The sequence below is a fragment of the Magallana gigas genome, chromosome 9 (assembly GCF_963853765.1).
Source record: "Magallana gigas chromosome 9, xbMagGiga1.1, whole genome shotgun sequence".
Lineage (NCBI taxonomy): Eukaryota > Metazoa > Mollusca > Bivalvia > Ostreida > Ostreidae > Magallana > Magallana gigas.
The window spans coordinates 37884746-37902408 of record NC_088861.1 but is presented as its reverse complement, the minus strand read 5'-3'; the positions used below and the strand labels follow the sequence as shown (position 1 = coordinate 37902408).

General features: G+C 30.7%; 1 protein-coding gene and 3 long non-coding RNA genes across 5 annotated transcripts; 1 reads left to right on the top strand and 3 right to left on the bottom strand.

The window, feature by feature from the left end:
- Nucleotides 1-882: 882 nt before the first annotated feature.
- LOC136271760 (uncharacterized) lies at nucleotides 883-8980 on the top strand. Its single transcript, XR_010709742.1, has 4 exons — nucleotides 883-1176; nucleotides 6119-6227; nucleotides 8019-8189; nucleotides 8538-8980. It is a non-coding gene; the product is annotated as an uncharacterized lncRNA (long non-coding RNA).
- A 338-nt stretch (nucleotides 8981-9318) lies between these two features.
- On the bottom strand, nucleotides 9319-12904 carry LOC105320261 (lectin BRA-3). Of its 2 annotated transcripts, XM_066072193.1 has the most exons (6): nucleotides 12800-12904; nucleotides 12371-12471; nucleotides 11878-11968; nucleotides 10822-11050; nucleotides 10150-10216; nucleotides 9319-9420 (listed from the first exon to the last, which is right to left on the bottom strand). In XM_066072193.1, exons 1-5 carry the CDS (start codon nucleotides 12834-12836, stop codon nucleotides 10162-10164), a joined length of 513 nt encoding a protein of 170 aa, XP_065928265.1. In that variant the 5' UTR covers nucleotides 12837-12904; the 3' UTR covers nucleotides 9319-9420; nucleotides 10150-10161. The 2 variants fall into 2 exon arrangements, with proteins under 2 accessions (XP_065928265.1, XP_065928266.1); XM_066072194.1 differs by lacking the exon at nucleotides 10150-10216.
- Nucleotides 12905-13386: 482 nt separating this feature from the next.
- On the bottom strand, nucleotides 13387-14170 carry LOC136271759 (uncharacterized). Its single transcript, XR_010709741.1, has 3 exons — nucleotides 14047-14170; nucleotides 13673-13744; nucleotides 13387-13567 (listed from the first exon to the last, which is right to left on the bottom strand). It is a non-coding gene; the product is annotated as an uncharacterized lncRNA (long non-coding RNA).
- Nucleotides 14171-14424: 254 nt separating this feature from the next.
- On the bottom strand, nucleotides 14425-17247 carry LOC136271758 (uncharacterized). Its single transcript, XR_010709740.1, has 5 exons — nucleotides 17175-17247; nucleotides 16502-16534; nucleotides 16215-16291; nucleotides 15014-15085; nucleotides 14425-14916 (listed from the first exon to the last, which is right to left on the bottom strand). It is a non-coding gene; the product is annotated as an uncharacterized lncRNA (long non-coding RNA).
- Nucleotides 17248-17663: the final 416 nt, after the last annotated feature.

Genomic DNA, 17663 nt, shown 5'->3' with positions numbered 1-17663 from the left:
ATATGTTTTTTGCATTTCACTTTTACCGTTCACTTTCTGAACCCAAAAGCTTGCTTGTAAAATGAATATTCGTAAAAAAAAATTCAGATCTTTATAAAAGTACATTAATATACAATACAGTAAAACTTCTTTAGCACAAACACGGAAACAGAGAAATATCATATATAGTCAAGACGTTTTTGAGTCCTCTGTAAAATTATCAAAAAATTGGGATATACGAATTTACGGATATAGCGATCCGATTTCGAGTCACGTGGAGGTGAATAATGATCGTGATAATTAACACGATAACAACGAATTTCTTAACAGTTTAAAACAGTTTACACTACCTTAAACATAATAGTTTGAATGAATTTATTTTCACGTCAATTTTTCAATTTACCATCCGATTATTAAAGGTATCAAATAATGTATCTTTATTCTATTCATCTTAATTTAGCAAAAACTCTAGTCGGGCGAAAGAAAACATGTATATACTGATTTTGCTGTAGTTATTTTTGCGAATTCATTATACAGATATAAGAAATTACAGATACAACGAAGTAAATCCATTGGTCCATAGGATTATAACTGAGTTTAAATGTGGAATGGTGTGGAAAAAAATGCATTTTTTTTTTACAAATATTTAAATACATTCAGGTTTTAAAAAGGCATATTTTGGAAGAAATATTGATTAATCATTGATTCACAAGATTAGTATATTGGTTATTATGGAAAATTGTTGCCTTTTAAACAATATTTAAGTATCTACATGACCTCTGCGTTAAGTTTTTTTTAATTCACATTAATCAAAATGACCCAGCAGGGTATTTACATCAAAGCATATATAAAGAGAGTGTTTTTCTCCCTTCCTCAAGCTTTTTAAACATGGAGGAGAGAAAAGAACGCGTTCTGATATTTATTTCTGCAGTTTTCATTGAATTTTTTAATAATACCAACGGGGTCATTCTGACTAGAGATCAGGAGGGGCAGAGGCTGGTCACTTCTGGACAAATTCTGGACATTATAGGACAGAAACAGTGCGTTCGAGAATGTATGCGGCGGGGGGATTGTCTATCGGTCAATTACTGGAGGAGAGACCTACGATGTCAACTGAACCCCTCCACAGTGGGCCTGGGGGCTGTCCTAATACCGGATGTTAATTGTGTGTATATGGAGAGGGCATCGCAGCCTCAGGTAATGTCGGCATTTCGTATTGAAATCAATTAGTTTTATCAAACCATTCAGACAAAATAAGAAAAAGATGAAAAATTAAAATCAATATAAAAATGTTATAATTTAATGATTAATTGAAATGATTTAAATCAGTGCATCAAGTCTTACCTTTATCCTTAAAAATATATACCACTATATTCTTTTGCATTGATTGCTACAGCTATATTAATTATTTTTGTGATTAAAGATTGAACATTTTCAATCCCGAATTTCTGTATATAATTGGGTAAAAAAATTATGTTTACGATTATTTCAATTGAGTACATTTTTGCCTTAATGCATTTTGATATTAAAAAAAAAGAAATATGGTGAAAGGTTATACAATGGTGTTTGTTATATAGATTAATCGAAGAATAATATCACAACTGAACTTTATCACTGCCATATTGCTCCTCATTTTATTAGTATATTTCGTTTCACCACGTTTAGAAACAAATCTTTTGTGAAAATATGAATTTACTTAAAGAATATTATTCTTCATTTTCAATAATTTCTTTGTATTATACGGCCCAATTGCACATAAAATGCACATGTCACTTTCATGAATAAATTAATTAGCACTTACTTTGTTCTTAAGCTTCATTTTATCTCTAATAATCAGTAACGAAAACGATTTTGGAATAAAATCACATGATTGCAATCTTTATAAAAGACAGAAAGGTTTAGGCTTTGTAGTTATTAGTTGGATGTTTATTCATGTCAACACATTTTGATGTATACTCCTCTGGGCCAGCATTTTTTTTATTTTTAGGTTTACAAACAACAAGATGATAAAGTTCCGTAGGAGGAGGAAATAAAAAAAAAATCTCTTTTGACCTACAGTTTTTTTATTTTTAGGTTTACGAACCACAAAATTGCAAAGTTCTGTAGGAAAAAAAACCTTTTATGACATCATAAATGTAATGATAATAATAATATAATGAATGACAACTTCATGATAGTGGTGTGTAACTGCATCAAGTGTAGCATGTGAAAAGTATGTCATCTGTGTAACATATCACTGAAATAGTACAATAGAATATTAGACATACAGTTTTGATATTACATGTACATATAGCAATGTCAAGGGTGTGCAATTACAAAATTTGGCCACAAAGTTACTAGCCCAATTAAGATTCAAAGTTACTAGTCAGACTATTTTCGGACATGTCAACATTTCATTTTTTTTAAAAAAACGAAATTTTATGTACATAAAGTCATAATGTTTTCTCCTGTATGATACTAGTATATAATTATTAATATACAAAATATTTTTTACTTTCATGTTTTCTGCAGTAGACTAGTTAAAAAATATTCAACTTCATTGATCTCTCACATTTTATTTACAAAATTGGTTTGGGTATTTATATGTGAGAAAACTCAAGCATAACATTGTGAATGTGAACAGACTCTATAAAATCACTGCAACTATATGTGTGCATGTATTTTATCCTGTTGAATTTCCATGTACAAAGTACAACTATGCAATTAATTATGTAATGGTAAATTCTAATTTTTAATTATGGTTTTTTTTTTAATTCACTGGGCACGTCACTTTAAAATGTGTTTATGAGAATAGTTACTGCAGAAATTTATAATACCTCGAATACATCTCTCTCTCTCTCTCTCTCTCTCTCTCTCTCTCTCTCTCTCTCTCTCTCTCTCTCTCTCTCTCTCTCTCTCTGTGTGTGTGTGTGTGTAAAATAACTTTTAAAGAAGCCAATGAATACATATGCCAGTTCAACACAAAAAGAAAGGGAATCATTTTACAGTGATGTACTTGAAAACAGCTGCACATATAACTATCGAAGCCATGTTCAGTGAGGTGTGACTATCTCGTCTAGCCACTGGTCAACACTGTCGGTAAAACTTCAAAGTATGAAACTTACGGCAGAGTGTTTGTAGAAGCTTCTCTGAAGAATGTAGCACGAGAAAAAGATGCGTAAGAAATTTTTAGGCTATAGTGACACAAAAAGAGCAGATTTTATGCCTCTGTGATAACAATGACGATACACTTTTCCTACTAGGAAAAATTTGCTGTCGGGGAGAATTTTTTTTATTTTTTTTTTATTTTTTTTTTCTAAAAACTCAAAAACGAGCGGCGGGTTTGTAAACCTAAAAATAAAAAAATGCTGGCCCTGCGTGTGTACAAAATTTCAAAGAAAATTCATGTATGGCTATAGAAAGGTAAATTAAATTTAAATCATCCTTGGGTTTCTTTAGTTAACCGATCATTATTTAGATACAATATGTGGTTATTAAATTCACTGTTTCGCATTTTTGTTACATTTCAGTTAAAGGAAAATAGTACGAATTAAAAGGCTGTCAATTACATTCCTTATTTGAACGCTGTTTTGTTAATTATAAACGCTGTTGCTTAATATGTGATAAATTTTGGTTCATTAAATCTTACAAATAAAAATATTGACCGCGGTCAATGATTATTTTATAACTCAATAACACAGAAGGGTTGCATTGTAACTTTTAAGTGTGTTCATTTGTTTTGGTTGAGAGAGGAACATAATCTCGATACAGTCCTTGTCAAGCAATAGGAAAGACAGAGAGAAATGACTTAAGGAACGTAGCACGTTTTTATGGGGGTATGGTAGGGGCAGTCGTACCCAAAATCTTGATAGTGCTTGTTCGCTTTTATAGTACGTCAATACTTACGTACAAAAATGTACTGACTAAGATACATCGTGAACATTTGTTGGCGCATTAATAAACGTAATATAAATAAGATGTAGCCCAGAAAATTTTTGAAAAAAAAAATGCAATTGTATCTAAATATCATGAATTTATTTTTTTTTAATGTATGTGCATATTTGGAACATATTGAACGTTTTTAAGGAAAATCAAATAATGATTTTTTTAAGATAAATTATACCCTAAGGGTTTAAATGTTTTAATTTGTTCGTCAAGTAATCAGTCCAGTCAAGTAATCAGTCCCCCAGTCTTTTTTTTTTGTTCGCGCATCTCTGGTTTAACTCCTGCAAAGATTTACCTAAACTATGTTGGTATTTCGGACACAATGTGAAATGTACATAGTGAAAATATTTTCCCTTTTAAATTTCCAATGAATGCCCTATTTTTGATATTGTATTTAAGAGATTAAGTGAAAGAGCAAAGTGAAAAAGCAAACCCTCTTAATCTGATTAATGAAATTTATTGACAGTTGTACATTTAACGATTTATTTAGATCACAATGAGTAGATGTGCGTAATACCAATAAGTCTTTTTCTTTTTACTTTGAACTTGGCAACAAGTTCATCGATTTCTGACAAGGCTGGCGTAAAGCAAAATAATGACCCTCGTGAAATAATGGACGGAGAATACTGACCCCCGGTTAAAAGTAGAAAAATGACCCTTTTGCCTGAAGAATAATTGTCATTTTCATAAAAATGAGCTCATTCTACGTAAAATTTCATTTATTTCATTATTTTTTTTCTTTAAAAATGTTAAAATAGTTTCTATCATATTGTAATTTTTATTGCAGAACACAGAAACAGCAGAAATTATAACTCAAATAAACTTAAAATAAAAGAATGTTCATATATAAGAAGGAAAAGAAATTCTTTTGTTATAACAAGATACTACGATGGCTGCTAAAGAAGCCTACAGCAGCCACCTCAAGATACTAAGAAAATGTACCGAAGTATAGTTCTCATCTCAACGAACAGCATATGCATCTCATTACTACGAGGGGAAACGCATTGAAATTGTTTTAAAATATAAGTCATTGTGAAATATACGTAAAAAATATATCTCCGCGAAAAAACGCATTAGTTTCGCGAATAAACGCGTTAGTTTCGCGAGTAAACAGTTAACTTTCGCAAATAAACGCGTTAATTTCGCGAAAAGACGCAAAACTTTCGCAAATAAACGCATAAGTTTTGCGAACCAACGAACTTTTTTATAACATATTTACAAATTTTTCGCAGACATCAAAATGGCAGGCCTTGTCATAATTCGATGCGGTTGCAGAAAAAAAGTTCAGTGTGCATGGAGAGTACTGTAGAAGCACATATAGTCCTTGGGTTAGAATTTAATTGTTTTTTAAACCAAATAAGTTTGGAACTAATTTATCATTTCGTCATCTCCGAAATATATAACAAACCAACTATGTCTTTATAAATACTTATGTTCAAAATTCGTCAGGGATTTAATTTAGTTGATCTTTGCCACTACCGAAAATAACGAAATTAAATTCACGACGAATTTTTTTGCTTCTCCAGTATATAAAGAATTTTACTGGAGTTTGAGAATGAAGTAGCGGCGTTTAATTGGAAATATTAAAAGATAAGTGCACTCCGCTTTTCAGAATACTACTGTTATCAAAGGCAAAAACCCATCAAAAGCCTCGGGCCAGTTAATGTCAGAGTAAAAATAAACTGGTGACATCGAAAGAAACATGAAGTACATCTCTTCTTTTTTAGGACAACGCAACTTGAATTTCAGCATGCGTGTATATCAGACTTCACTTTTCCTAAAACTAAATGTATATTGCAAATTTTATAAATTTAGATTATTTATTACGCTATTAAATCGAGCTGGTAGTTTTTTTTTTATCTGGGTCAGAGTTTTACTCTTTTCTTTATGCATGGTTACTTTAAAATTATGTTCAAATGGGCTTTAATCGTACTGCTTTTAAATTTTGTTTTGATAATGACAAGGGAATAAATTTGTACATTTACAGGCAACTTTGAGCCTACGATCTTTTTTTTATTATATGCCCTTAATTAAAACATATTGTGTATTATTACATACCTTGCAGTAAAATACGGTTCGCATATAATGGTAATAGAGAAACGTGGGTTATGTGCGATTGCTCATTTTTTCGTCATATTTGATGGACCGTTATGGTAGAACATGAAGTATAAGGTGAAACAAAGCATTTTTTTCATATTAAAAAGAATGTTTACAGGAATTAATTACCGGGCCATGTGTTTCCACCACTTGTCCATTCAGATGTACGTACCTTTCGAACGGAGGGACGTTTTGTGGACCTGATATCAATGATGCTGTCGTAACAAGTATGTACTAATTAAGGTATTTTTTACGTGTACTTGTGAGTCACAAAAGTCACGATTAGTTGGAAATGAGAAGACATACAAATGTATATAATTAATTGGATAAAATAACTAAGGAATAAAATAACGAATTTCAAAATTGTGATTAGAAAGCGTATTCATATTTATCTTTCGTTAACATTCGAACTTTTCATATAAATGTACATAATGTTTAACAATAATAAATATACAAAAAGTGATTATATACCAATATTAATTATTGTGTTAAGTACTGCAGACTGATGAACTAATATAAATAATTACAGTGTACAACACACTGTTAACAGTAATGTTTACAATACGAGAATGTGGCAAGCTCAAAAATGATACCCTCAGCTAATAAAATATAAAAACTGAAGTATTACTCTATTAGAAAATAAGGGATGGTTTGTGTCTTATCATTCTCCTTTACAATATATGGCCTAGACAAGAACTAAGCATTTTAAAACTTTAACCTTGAACTTGCACAACTGACCCTCGGCCATTGTCATGACACACCCTGAGGTCTTAAACAGTATTTGTGTGGAGAAAGAAATTACAATGTTTCTCCGTTAAAAAGATATGAACCGGACACGAATTTTGCACTTTACTTGCTAGTGACCCTGACCTTGCCCAAATGACCTTGTGTCAAGAATATATTTTGATTTTTTTTAGCATTACAACTGACAGTGCAATTAATGATTACTTTAAAATTATGTTGACGTAACATGTAACACTGATACATATCTTATTTGTTATCAGTAAAAGTTAAATCAAAGCCATACTCATCGGTGTTGCATAAATGTTTGCGGTTATTATGAGACATAACCAAACGCCAGAAAAAAGGATTCACACCGATATCTTGCGTCTAAAAATATTTAGCCTTTCAAACATCAAACACCATTAAGTTATTGGCGTTCCCCTTTTTAATGTTCTTCAAAGGACTGCCAAATCTCACGTGTTGATCAGAGCGGCTAGCTAAGAAATATTTCGTTTCTGTTTTCAATGAATCAGTCCCAGCTGGATGTTGGTAGTACTACTTCTTGCATACACAGCGAGTACTTTCTGTCGGGGATAAAATGAAAATCGAAAATCATTTCATACAAATATTTAAAAAGGGAAAATAATTACGACTTTTGGTGATGTGTACATGCGTATATATAGCATGTGTATAGTAGATATTCATTCTTGTGTGGGATAGTGCAAATAAACCTTGAGACCAAACGTAGGACAGGTATCTGCCTTAATTCTAGTCCACAGTAGAATCTTACAGTCCCTCACCCGTATTATTACTGAATAGTACTGGAATATTCATGATCCAGGGAATTCTAAACCGTTTAACTTGAAAACATCTTCATTTTTATTATGTAAATACATGTACAGGTATATTTCGCAGTTTAGTTTCAGCTTCCTCAAAATCTAAGATGTCTGCTACACATCACGCAAATAAAAAAAAAATATTTATTCCAAATATGTGCAAAATATGTTTAGAAATTACAAATATTCTGTGTTTTTTTTTTTTTATTGCAGAAAGAGTTAGAATTACATCTAAACATAAACATACTTGTAGCATAAACAATTACAAAACTTCAACTCATAAAAAGAAATCGTATTCTGAAAAGAGATAATTTTTAAGCCTTTTGGACATTTACCTTTTTCTAAACAAACAGGAATGAAAGCAAATTAAGGGATTTTGACAATGATTATTTACTTCTAACTGCGAAAAAAACTTTATCTGTTTTTAAAAAGACCAATTGCCTGCAATTTTTTTCTCAGCCATTGAAACAAACTGTCCATCAAACTACAGATGGGTACCCTCTGTAAACCTTTGCTACATAGTATTTGAATCAACAAGAACCTGGCAAGACGCCAAGTCTCTATGTGAAGGTGCAGGAGCCAGACTTGCTCTACTAGACACCCCTATGAAGCTTACTGCAATGCAGAATGGTATGGGCTTCAAATTCACAATGTAATAGGAGAATATAGACACTTACTATTCTGAATACAATTCAAATAATATTTGATGCTACTGGTGGCATGATGTGAGATACATTGAAGATGTTTTGAATGTTTTAAAGTTTTCCAAATAAATAAAGTTTAAACTTTTATCATGAACAATTGGAGAAATCAAGTAAATGCTATTTTGAATAAAAGATCACAGTCATTATTATCATCGTGTATTTTAAGTAATGTTTTTCAGCTTAATTTCATATTAAAACATGGAAAGCAAGAAAGGCATTACATTTCTTTTTAAAATAAATCGAATGGTTTGTTTATTTTTTTTTGTGCATCTAGAGTATGATTCGGGTGCTGTGACGAGTCAACCTTATTATATTGGAGCCTCGTTCGACAATACCTTAATGGCTTGGAAATGGATAAACGGCTTTAGCGTGGATCCTTTTTTTCTTTCTATGTATTCGGTACCTAATGTTACTGATACATGCCTCACGTGGAATCATCTGGATACCCTTCAGGAGTTTCCCTGTATTTTGAAACATCCGTACCTTTGCGAAATTCCTACTTGATTCAATTTAAAAAGATACAAAGAAACGATACCATTGTTTTGTAATTATTTGTAATTGTACATAATTTTACACGGTGTTTCATTACATTTATCTGTTTGAAACTGAGGAGTTATGGTACCCTACTAGTGATTTAGAGGGCAGAAACTGTAGAGTAACATGATTGTATTGAGGATAAATAATTGGATAAATATGATTTGCATTTTTTAATATATTCAAAAGCCATATTTTATGTATTGTTTTAAATGTATGATTATCTTATTCCAAAACAACGAAATCAATGTTGATTGATGTTCATCTTATAACACCTTTGTCTCAATTGATTATAAGATTAAAAATAAATCTTGATTGTAAATCGTTTTGTTTTTATTTTTCAAAACCAGGTATCATAAGACCGAATGTACTTATAAACAACAATTATGTAAGAACTTTATAAACTGCATGTAATTTCTGATTTAACACGTGTCCTGCTATAGAATAATTGTGAAATATAAAACAACTCGAAGATAATTACGCATTTAATGTTACTCTAAACACATATTTAAGTCGTAAAAATCACTTTAAAATGATTTATTTGTTTGGTAACAGAGAATCTGCTCCAATTTTTCTTGATAGCTGTACAGTTCTAATACACCGGTGATCCACTCTGTTCGGCGCTGGAAAATCGATATATATCATATAAACATATAATTCATTACTACATCTTACCGTATATCCGATAATTTTCGCGATTATTTAATTTTCGCTTTGTTTGCTATCTCTTTTCAATAAAAGAATATTTAATATGCAAAAATTATTTATTTCATTATTTCTATAAAAAACTTTTGAAATCACAACATTTTTAAATCGCAAAATTTGTGACACGCGAAAAAAACCGAATATACGGTAATAATAAAACTTTGAATTTTAAAAATCTATATATATCGTACACAATTCCGAATCATAACATTTCAAAAACTTTTTATTATTTCTTATAGGACATTGCAAAATGGATTGTGAACTTTTTTGAGCATACATGTACATCTAAAAATATTGCATAAGAAGAAAGAATTAAAAAATCAAAAATGTTACGAAACCCAGCTATAGATAGTTTCATTTTCATAAACAGTTAGCTATATGTACCCGAGTTTTAATATAGAGGACTGTTATACCAATTTTAAGCAATTAAGTCTGATACAAGTATTACACCACAACAAACTTTTGAGAGCATGTGTGAAAATTGCAAAAAATGACTTTAACTGATTGATAAATTGAGTAAGACAAGGCATAATAAGACTAAAACAAAGTGGGTTTTTTTTTATAAAAAAAAATTAATTGATTATTTTATGAGCGATGAAAAGCAAACAAAATAACCATTTAGAAGCAAAAATATTTATTTTGCATACACACTGGCCTGGTTATTTTCCAATTATTTGAACTTTTTCAGTAGTAACAGAGGCAGTATTTTCCGCACTGTAAAAATAAACGTTATCTTGAAGTTTAAATTGATTAATGAATCACAAAATTAAAACTGATTCTTATGCTTTTTTTCATGTTAATCAAGCATTTGTCAAACATCTTTTTATAGACCTCTCACAAAAGCAAGAAAAATTATTAGAATATGTTAAAGGTAAATCCTTCATCCGTCGCATTGTTTTTCAAAATAATTCAATTTAAAACATATAATTATAAAACAATGAAAGACTTTTTATTTTTAAAAGTTTTATTTAAAAGACAGTTAACTTCATTCAGCACGAAACCAAAACCTCACTTTATCATTGTATTGTCAATTGACAACCGTTGAAAATTGACAATAAAAATACTTCTTGAACAGTTTTTTGTATAGTTATCCCACCAGAATACATTTCGTATAATTATTCCATCAGACAATTTATCTTGTTGGTTCTAATCTATATATTTGCTATATTGTGGTCGAAATTTTTTGCCTGATTGAAATGAATTACATTGTTGGTTATACTCTTAATTATTGCCTGATTATAGCGTTTTGTGATTACTTTTAACATATCTGTAATCGGTATATCTAACCATCAAAGTTTGTACTTCAGAAGAGCACTTACGGTTTCTCACAAATATAATACGTGGTTCTATCGCCACAGGAGACGTCTTCCCATTTATACTGATCTCCATTGTAGAACATACGTAAGCAGTTGTTTGTATCGTTACGTGTTGGTTTCCCTGAGCCCCAGGCGGAGAAGTTGCCTATAGGCAGCCCGGTCTCCAGCCAACGGAACGAGCCTTCTATTGCAAAATCATTGGCACCGATCCAAAACGTGTTTTGATGTAATGCTAGGAATAAAAAGATACACAGTTTCATTTCTCAAACTTTTCATTCTAATTAATTTATTTTATTCATTTTCAAAGGAAAATACGGTTATTGAAATGGCGGGCGGCTGCGAAAATTGTACTCCTCTTGTACGGTTAACCTACAGTCTTTGAGATATAATGTTGATATTTTGCAGAAATGTATAACTTTGTTTTTTAATGTTTGATAATTTATGACAACAACCAGCTGCTGAACTCAGTTTTTTTCTTGCAGAACATTGCATAAAGGGTACCTTATTTGTACGGATAACTCCTCCCACATTTTCTGAGATAGGAATGTGATGTTTTGCATATCAATTGTACACATACTTTGATATTTGATGTTTATAAAAAAAATAAAAGCTGCTGAATTTAGTCATTTTAGAATATTGCATATAGGGTACTACATTTCTTTGGATGGGTAGTGTTTATCAATTCAGTGTTGACAAATAGATTATAGATACAGTTATCATAAAAGAAAACCCGGTCTGCTGTCTCAAAGACAGCTTTTTACTTGTCTTTATTTCCTTTAATCAAGGAGAGCGCTGAAAAGGTTAAAGCTGTGCCCGTGTTATTTTAATCCTTATAAGATATTAAAATGATAATACATGTGCATGTTTGAATTAATTTTTTTTAATCATAGAATACAGAAATTGGGGAATAATACATGTAAGATGAGAACAATTAGTTACAGGTTCAATCTCAAAATATCTCATTACAAGTAGAACCGAACACGTCTATTACGGATGTGATAGCCTGTTGTTTTGGCAAGCAATGCATTCACATATTGGACAATTGATGGAAATACTCACAATGTAAAACACTAATGACATTTGAAATAAAGTTGTGTTTGTCAGCATTATCGTCTGTAACAAGATATGCATGGAATTTTCGGCAGTGGTTCTGAAAGGAATAAACACGTTTTTCCTCGTATTGTTATCATTAGAATGGACACTTGAGGCATGATCTAAATTAATAGGCACTTATGACGTATGTATATTATTTTATGATGAATCTTCTTACTTGTTCGACGATTACAACAACAAAATATTGATGTATACACAGAATTTAAAAAACAAAATGTAGCATTTTCAAACATTAACATTCAAAATCCTTTGCTCCAAATTTGAAGCGCACAGTTTTCATTTTCATTTATTGTATCAATTTACTTTTGTTTGGCATCTTCTCTGACAGTTTTCTCTGAATTCTGTTTATGAAATACTTTAAAGATAATTTAGTAAATATCAATCAATTAGTTATTCTTGCCAGACGACTGCTTTGTTTTGTTTTCTAACAGTTTCTTACCTCTGCGTCCAGCCAGCGTTGACGACTATTACCAAAGAAGAGACATTCTCCTTTATATTCTGCCCAGTCCACCGGGCAAGACGTCTGTACGGTGAATATACCTAAATATCATACAACTATACGATATAACACAGTAGTTTTCTTCAACTATTAAAGGTCAACAATGTTTTTCATGCTCGAATACTTTGATGTATTGTTAATATCATGAGAATACATGTTTTAAAAATAACCTAAGTGCCAAATCCTTGAAAATTGAAACTATAGAATACAGAATGTGAATCATTCAACATAAATGAATATTATGTCGGTAAATAATGTGATCAGTGTCTACGTACATAAAATATGAAAAAAAATCAAATAATTATTCACTTTAGATACATAGATTAAATATAGATTATCTAGAAACATTTGATATAAATTAAAAGAAACCTGTAACAGCAAACACGGCAAGGTAGAGAATATTCATTGTCCCAATGTTGTTATCTATGATTTGACCTATATGTCATTCCTTTAACACTCACAAAGAGCGGTCCCTAGGCATAGTACATTCTGTTGTACTTTTACCTGTCTGTTTGTCCCAAATACAGACAAATTCTATGTATACTTAAAATGTACCGAATATAATACAAAAATATAGGTCAATTAAAAATTACTCTGAAGAAATTGATTGCAAAAAGGTTAAAAAAGTGTTATTTAGTAAAATTTGATAATATCCCTTTTGTAGTAATACAGTTCCACATATAACATCTAAACCTTCAAAATGTAATACAGAAAAATTGATTTCTAAAATTACTTGTTTATCTCATTTGGATCGGAGGGATTATGAAGCATTAAGAAGTAATTATATCACATTTTTAACTTATTTTTATATTAGAAAAAAAAACTTATAGCAAAACTTTCAAAACGTATTCATTGAATGCAATCAAATATATATATATATTGTTAACGTATTTTTGACGTGCATATTTATAAATCTACCTCTTAAATGAAAATCCCCTAACAACTACACTTACTTGTTGTTTCAAAGTGAGGTGGAGAGGCGGTTCCTTTTACGCAGGCTTTATTATTGCAGAAACTGCTGTCACAACAGTACTGACACTCTGTCAGTGGAAACTGGATCTGTCGTCTGCCAAGAGCAAGAGGTGGGGTTCGGCTTGGTTGCCCATAAAACTGTCCTCCAACCGACCTGTCACATATCTGTAAAACTTATGATGTTAGCATAGTAAGGGGTTTGGGTGAAATTAAAATTACATTCTGTTGCTGTTAGTGTTTTGTTGTCACAAATGCATACGTGTAACCTACGTGCTTTTTCTCGCATCTAAGTTGATAACGTTCTTGGAATAATTCCGTCAAAACTAATGCTGCTAGACATATCTGCAAAAATAAGAAAATTAAACTCTGCCAACTGAAATTAATGTGACTAAAAGTTACCTAAAAGCAGATAGTTTGTCAGGCTATTAAAAAAAGAAACATTTTGCAACAAACAACATGCAAATAAAAAAACAGTCGACGTAAAGATAAATTTTATTGATAAAAGTATAACTTTTATAAATATGTAAGTTGTCTTTAATGTAGAATAATCTACACTCGCTTAGGTTTATAAAATGGTGAGTTTTAAGCAATATAACTGAAACGTTTGATGTCCTAAAACATTTAAGGTTAAAATAATTTCATACCTCGTCATAGTTACAAACATCAACTGTGTCGCACTTCTCTGGACTGCTCGCGTCTTGACAGTTAAAGCATAAAGTATTGTTCACACGAGTCACAGCTTAAAAACAAACCCAGGAAAAAACGACATACATTGTAATAAATCAAAGAAATACATAAATATTTTCGAAGATAGAACAAATGCTGAAAATGTACATTTAAATGGACGGCTTAATGCAAATGACCATCTGAAATAGATAACACTTTAAATAAGGAAAATCCATTCAATCTGTAAATAAACAAACATAGAAATGACTAGATTTTGTTCTAACAAAACTGATGCAAAAAGAAAACCAACAAACAAACAAACAAAAGTCATCTGCTTTATGCAGTATGATGCTCTCTCCTCTTGCCCCGCTCTGTATCTCTCTTACAACAGGGAACTTCTGTTCTAAATAATACAAAAACTACTAACTGGTTAAATAAAAAAGTAATTACTGATTCATTGTACTCACATGTACACAAGAGCTCATAAAAAATCCAATGCAAATGTTTTTCTACATTTATAAAATTTACGTGCAATATTTCGAAAAAGCACTGTTCTAGACCACCTGATGTGCAGAGTCACAGTGATCGTACTTTTTATGTCCATTATTTCAAACAATTTAAAATGTACCACGTTTTCACTCTTTTCTTTGAAATTTTGAAGCAAATAATAATATTTGAAAAAAAAAATTTCTCTTGAATAATAAATAATATAACTTGCATTTCTCTGGGCATCCTTGTCTGTTACAAAAGTCGGTAGTGCAACATTCCTCACAAAGATGGATATTTTCGAATTGTCTCTTTTCTAAAAACTGTGTTCGTGTGTGTTGTCCATTAAGAACTTGACAAATCTATGTTTTGATAGAACGATTAGGTAAAAATCAACTGCAGGGAGGCTGTCTTGATTTTTTTTGGAAATCAGCGTTTCATATATTACTAAAACCCTACCTGATTTATCCTGCATCCTAAGTCATAATAAAGAAACCCTTGCTCAGTTACATAGAAGTCGGTGAAACATTGCTGGAAATAGAAAACAGAGTGCTATAAACTATCAATTAGATAAAAACAAATTACTGTCCATCCGGTATATTTGATTTATATGCTTTTCTTCACATTGGTGAATATAAAAAGGAGCAAAGGACTATATATGGTTTGAGCCTAAAATGGCCCCCTTAAATGAACATTGTCACTTTACTGTAATCCTTTGTTTTATTTGTACAAATATACATTTGAAGTTTTTTCATAATTTTCATTTCGATTTTAGTGCCCACAATTTAAAAATATGACATCATAAAGTTAACCCTTTTCCCGCCATTTTCTCATTTTAAGCATAAAACGGCTATTTTGAAGCAGTTTTTCTTTAAGGAAATATTGAGCGACTGCTTGAACAAACAAAATATTTTCACCAAGGATGTATCTCCCCAATACTTATAAGTGACAAAAAGTGCGTTCTTGTTCAAAGAGTCGCTCTATATTTCCCATTCGAAACAAGATAAGAAAAATGTCAATTTTTGACTGATTTTGATTGAATTATAAAAATAGCGTCACTTCTGACGGCATATGCTGCCGGTGACTGCATATGAATAAAATAAATAGGTGAAAAACATATTTTATGTCAACTCTTTTATAAAATAACACAACAAATTAATGTACCTGAATCATTTTAATTATGGGGGCCAAATTTGACGAATATCATATATAGGTCTTTAAGTGAGCACAGAAAATAATGTATCTTTAACAACAGTATCAAACGAAGAATTAAAGACGGGATTAATTCCTTTACTTTCGCAATTTTCCAAATATAACACGGGCCAAAATTATCCGATATAAAGGTTTTGAAATATTTATAATCTATATGTGTTTTTATTTCAAGTAAGAAAATTTTTCTTATACGGAGACCGTTTACACAAAATGCAAAGATACGGTTTCAAATAGCACACAGAATTAAATTCATATTCTACATATCAATTTATGGTTTTGAATTTGAATTTGTAAACCTTTTGTGTTAATGCAATAAAGTAACATAACATATCAATTGTGAAGATGTTTTTGCATTGCCTAACTTTATTGTGATTATTTCATGTACTCGCTGACTTTTGCTAACAATTTTATTAAAAATTTTAAAAAAAATTGAAATGTAAAGACTTACATATTGGTCTGGACATGTAACTTTTGTCAAACAATCTTCTGGACTTGATACACCAGCACATTGCATACATTGTAAACCTAATAAAAACTTGTATTTGTAAGGTACTTTCATTAGAATGGGAAAATGGTAATTTATTTATCAAAGGGAAGACTTGATATATGAAGAATAACTTTATGCGTCATTTAGCTTACTATATGGACAAAAGTAGAATCATTGTTTTGAAAGGTAATTGTCCTACACATATCTTGGAAACGAAATCATTTATATTGTGCATAAAATACTGTTACCTTTAGTGGTGGGGGGCGTGGTTATACATAAAACTGGAGAAAAAAATGTATATTGCACTAAAATCTAAATCATGCTACTTGCAGAACTAAATGACATGTGGTGACCAAAAAAAACAGTATTTAAAATCAAAACTCCAAAGGAAAAATACAAAACCGAAGAGCAAACAGGGACTTCTAAAAATTAGAGGTAGGATCAGAAATTTAACATCTTAGTACTTTTTGTTCTTTCAGTAAAGGTATTTTAGAAAATACTCGTTATCAGCTAGTATAGGTACACTTTATGAAAGTTTATCTTGCTCATTGAACATAAACATGTATAGCTCAGAATAAAATCAATAACGATTATATTTAAGCGCAACTGTACTACTAACAGGTAGTGGTAATACTCAATTTCTACACATGTACATTAGTAAGAGATATGTTCTAACTCTGACTGTACTTCTTAAACGTTCATTTACTTGTTAAACACAAAATGGTGAAAAATAACTCTTATAAAAGCTTCCTATATGACAGCTCAAGACTTATGACATTATTTCCATGGTGACGATAACAAACGTAACTCTAAAACATTGATATTAAGACACTGCATTGGTAGTGTATAGTTTGATACATTACATGTAATATCAACATAAAAATAATTTAAATTCATGATTGCGGTCTTTTTTTGACTTACCAAACAGTAGAATGAAATCAAAGTTTTCTAACATCATTATACGTTTTGTTCTTTCAGAGTTAAGAGTTTTTAACAATACTTTGTTATCAGCTAGAATAGGTGCACTTTATGAACTATCTATCTTGTTCATTAAACATGTAGTACTACATGTATTGCTCAGCAATCATATTTGCAGCCCAAATGTAGCACTGAATTAATTCAATTTATTGATAATCATTTAAATAATTAATTATTTTAATAACAAAGAATGAAAAAAACTTCTGACATTTCAAGGAAAAAGAGTCAAATTTTGGCTAGGATTTGTATTTACTTTATAGAGAATGCAACACGAGTGCATTGTTAAAACAAAATGTATTATGCATGTATCTCATTTTGTTATGTATGGTTTCCCATAAAAGCTATATCTAACTGGAAAGGAAATTTGCGGCTCTTTATTTGTCTTTTTTATGATGATGTTTTTCTTTTTGATTTGAGGTCAAGTAATTATGT

What these genes read in the sequence shown, in the direction of transcription:
- LOC105320261 (XM_066072193.1), bottom strand. Translation starts at nt 12,836, where the DNA reads ATGAATATTCTCTACCTTGCCGTGTTTGCTGTTACAG. An exon ending in TGCCGTGTTTGCTGTTACAG is followed by an intron (nt 12,472 to 12,799) that starts GTTTCTTTTAAT and finishes TATGATATTTAG; the next exon opens with GTATATTCACCGTACAGACG. An exon ending in AACGCTGGCTGGACGCAGAG is followed by an intron (nt 11,969 to 12,370) that starts GTAAGAAACTGT and finishes TATTCCTTTCAG; the next exon opens with AACCACTGCCGAAAATTCCA.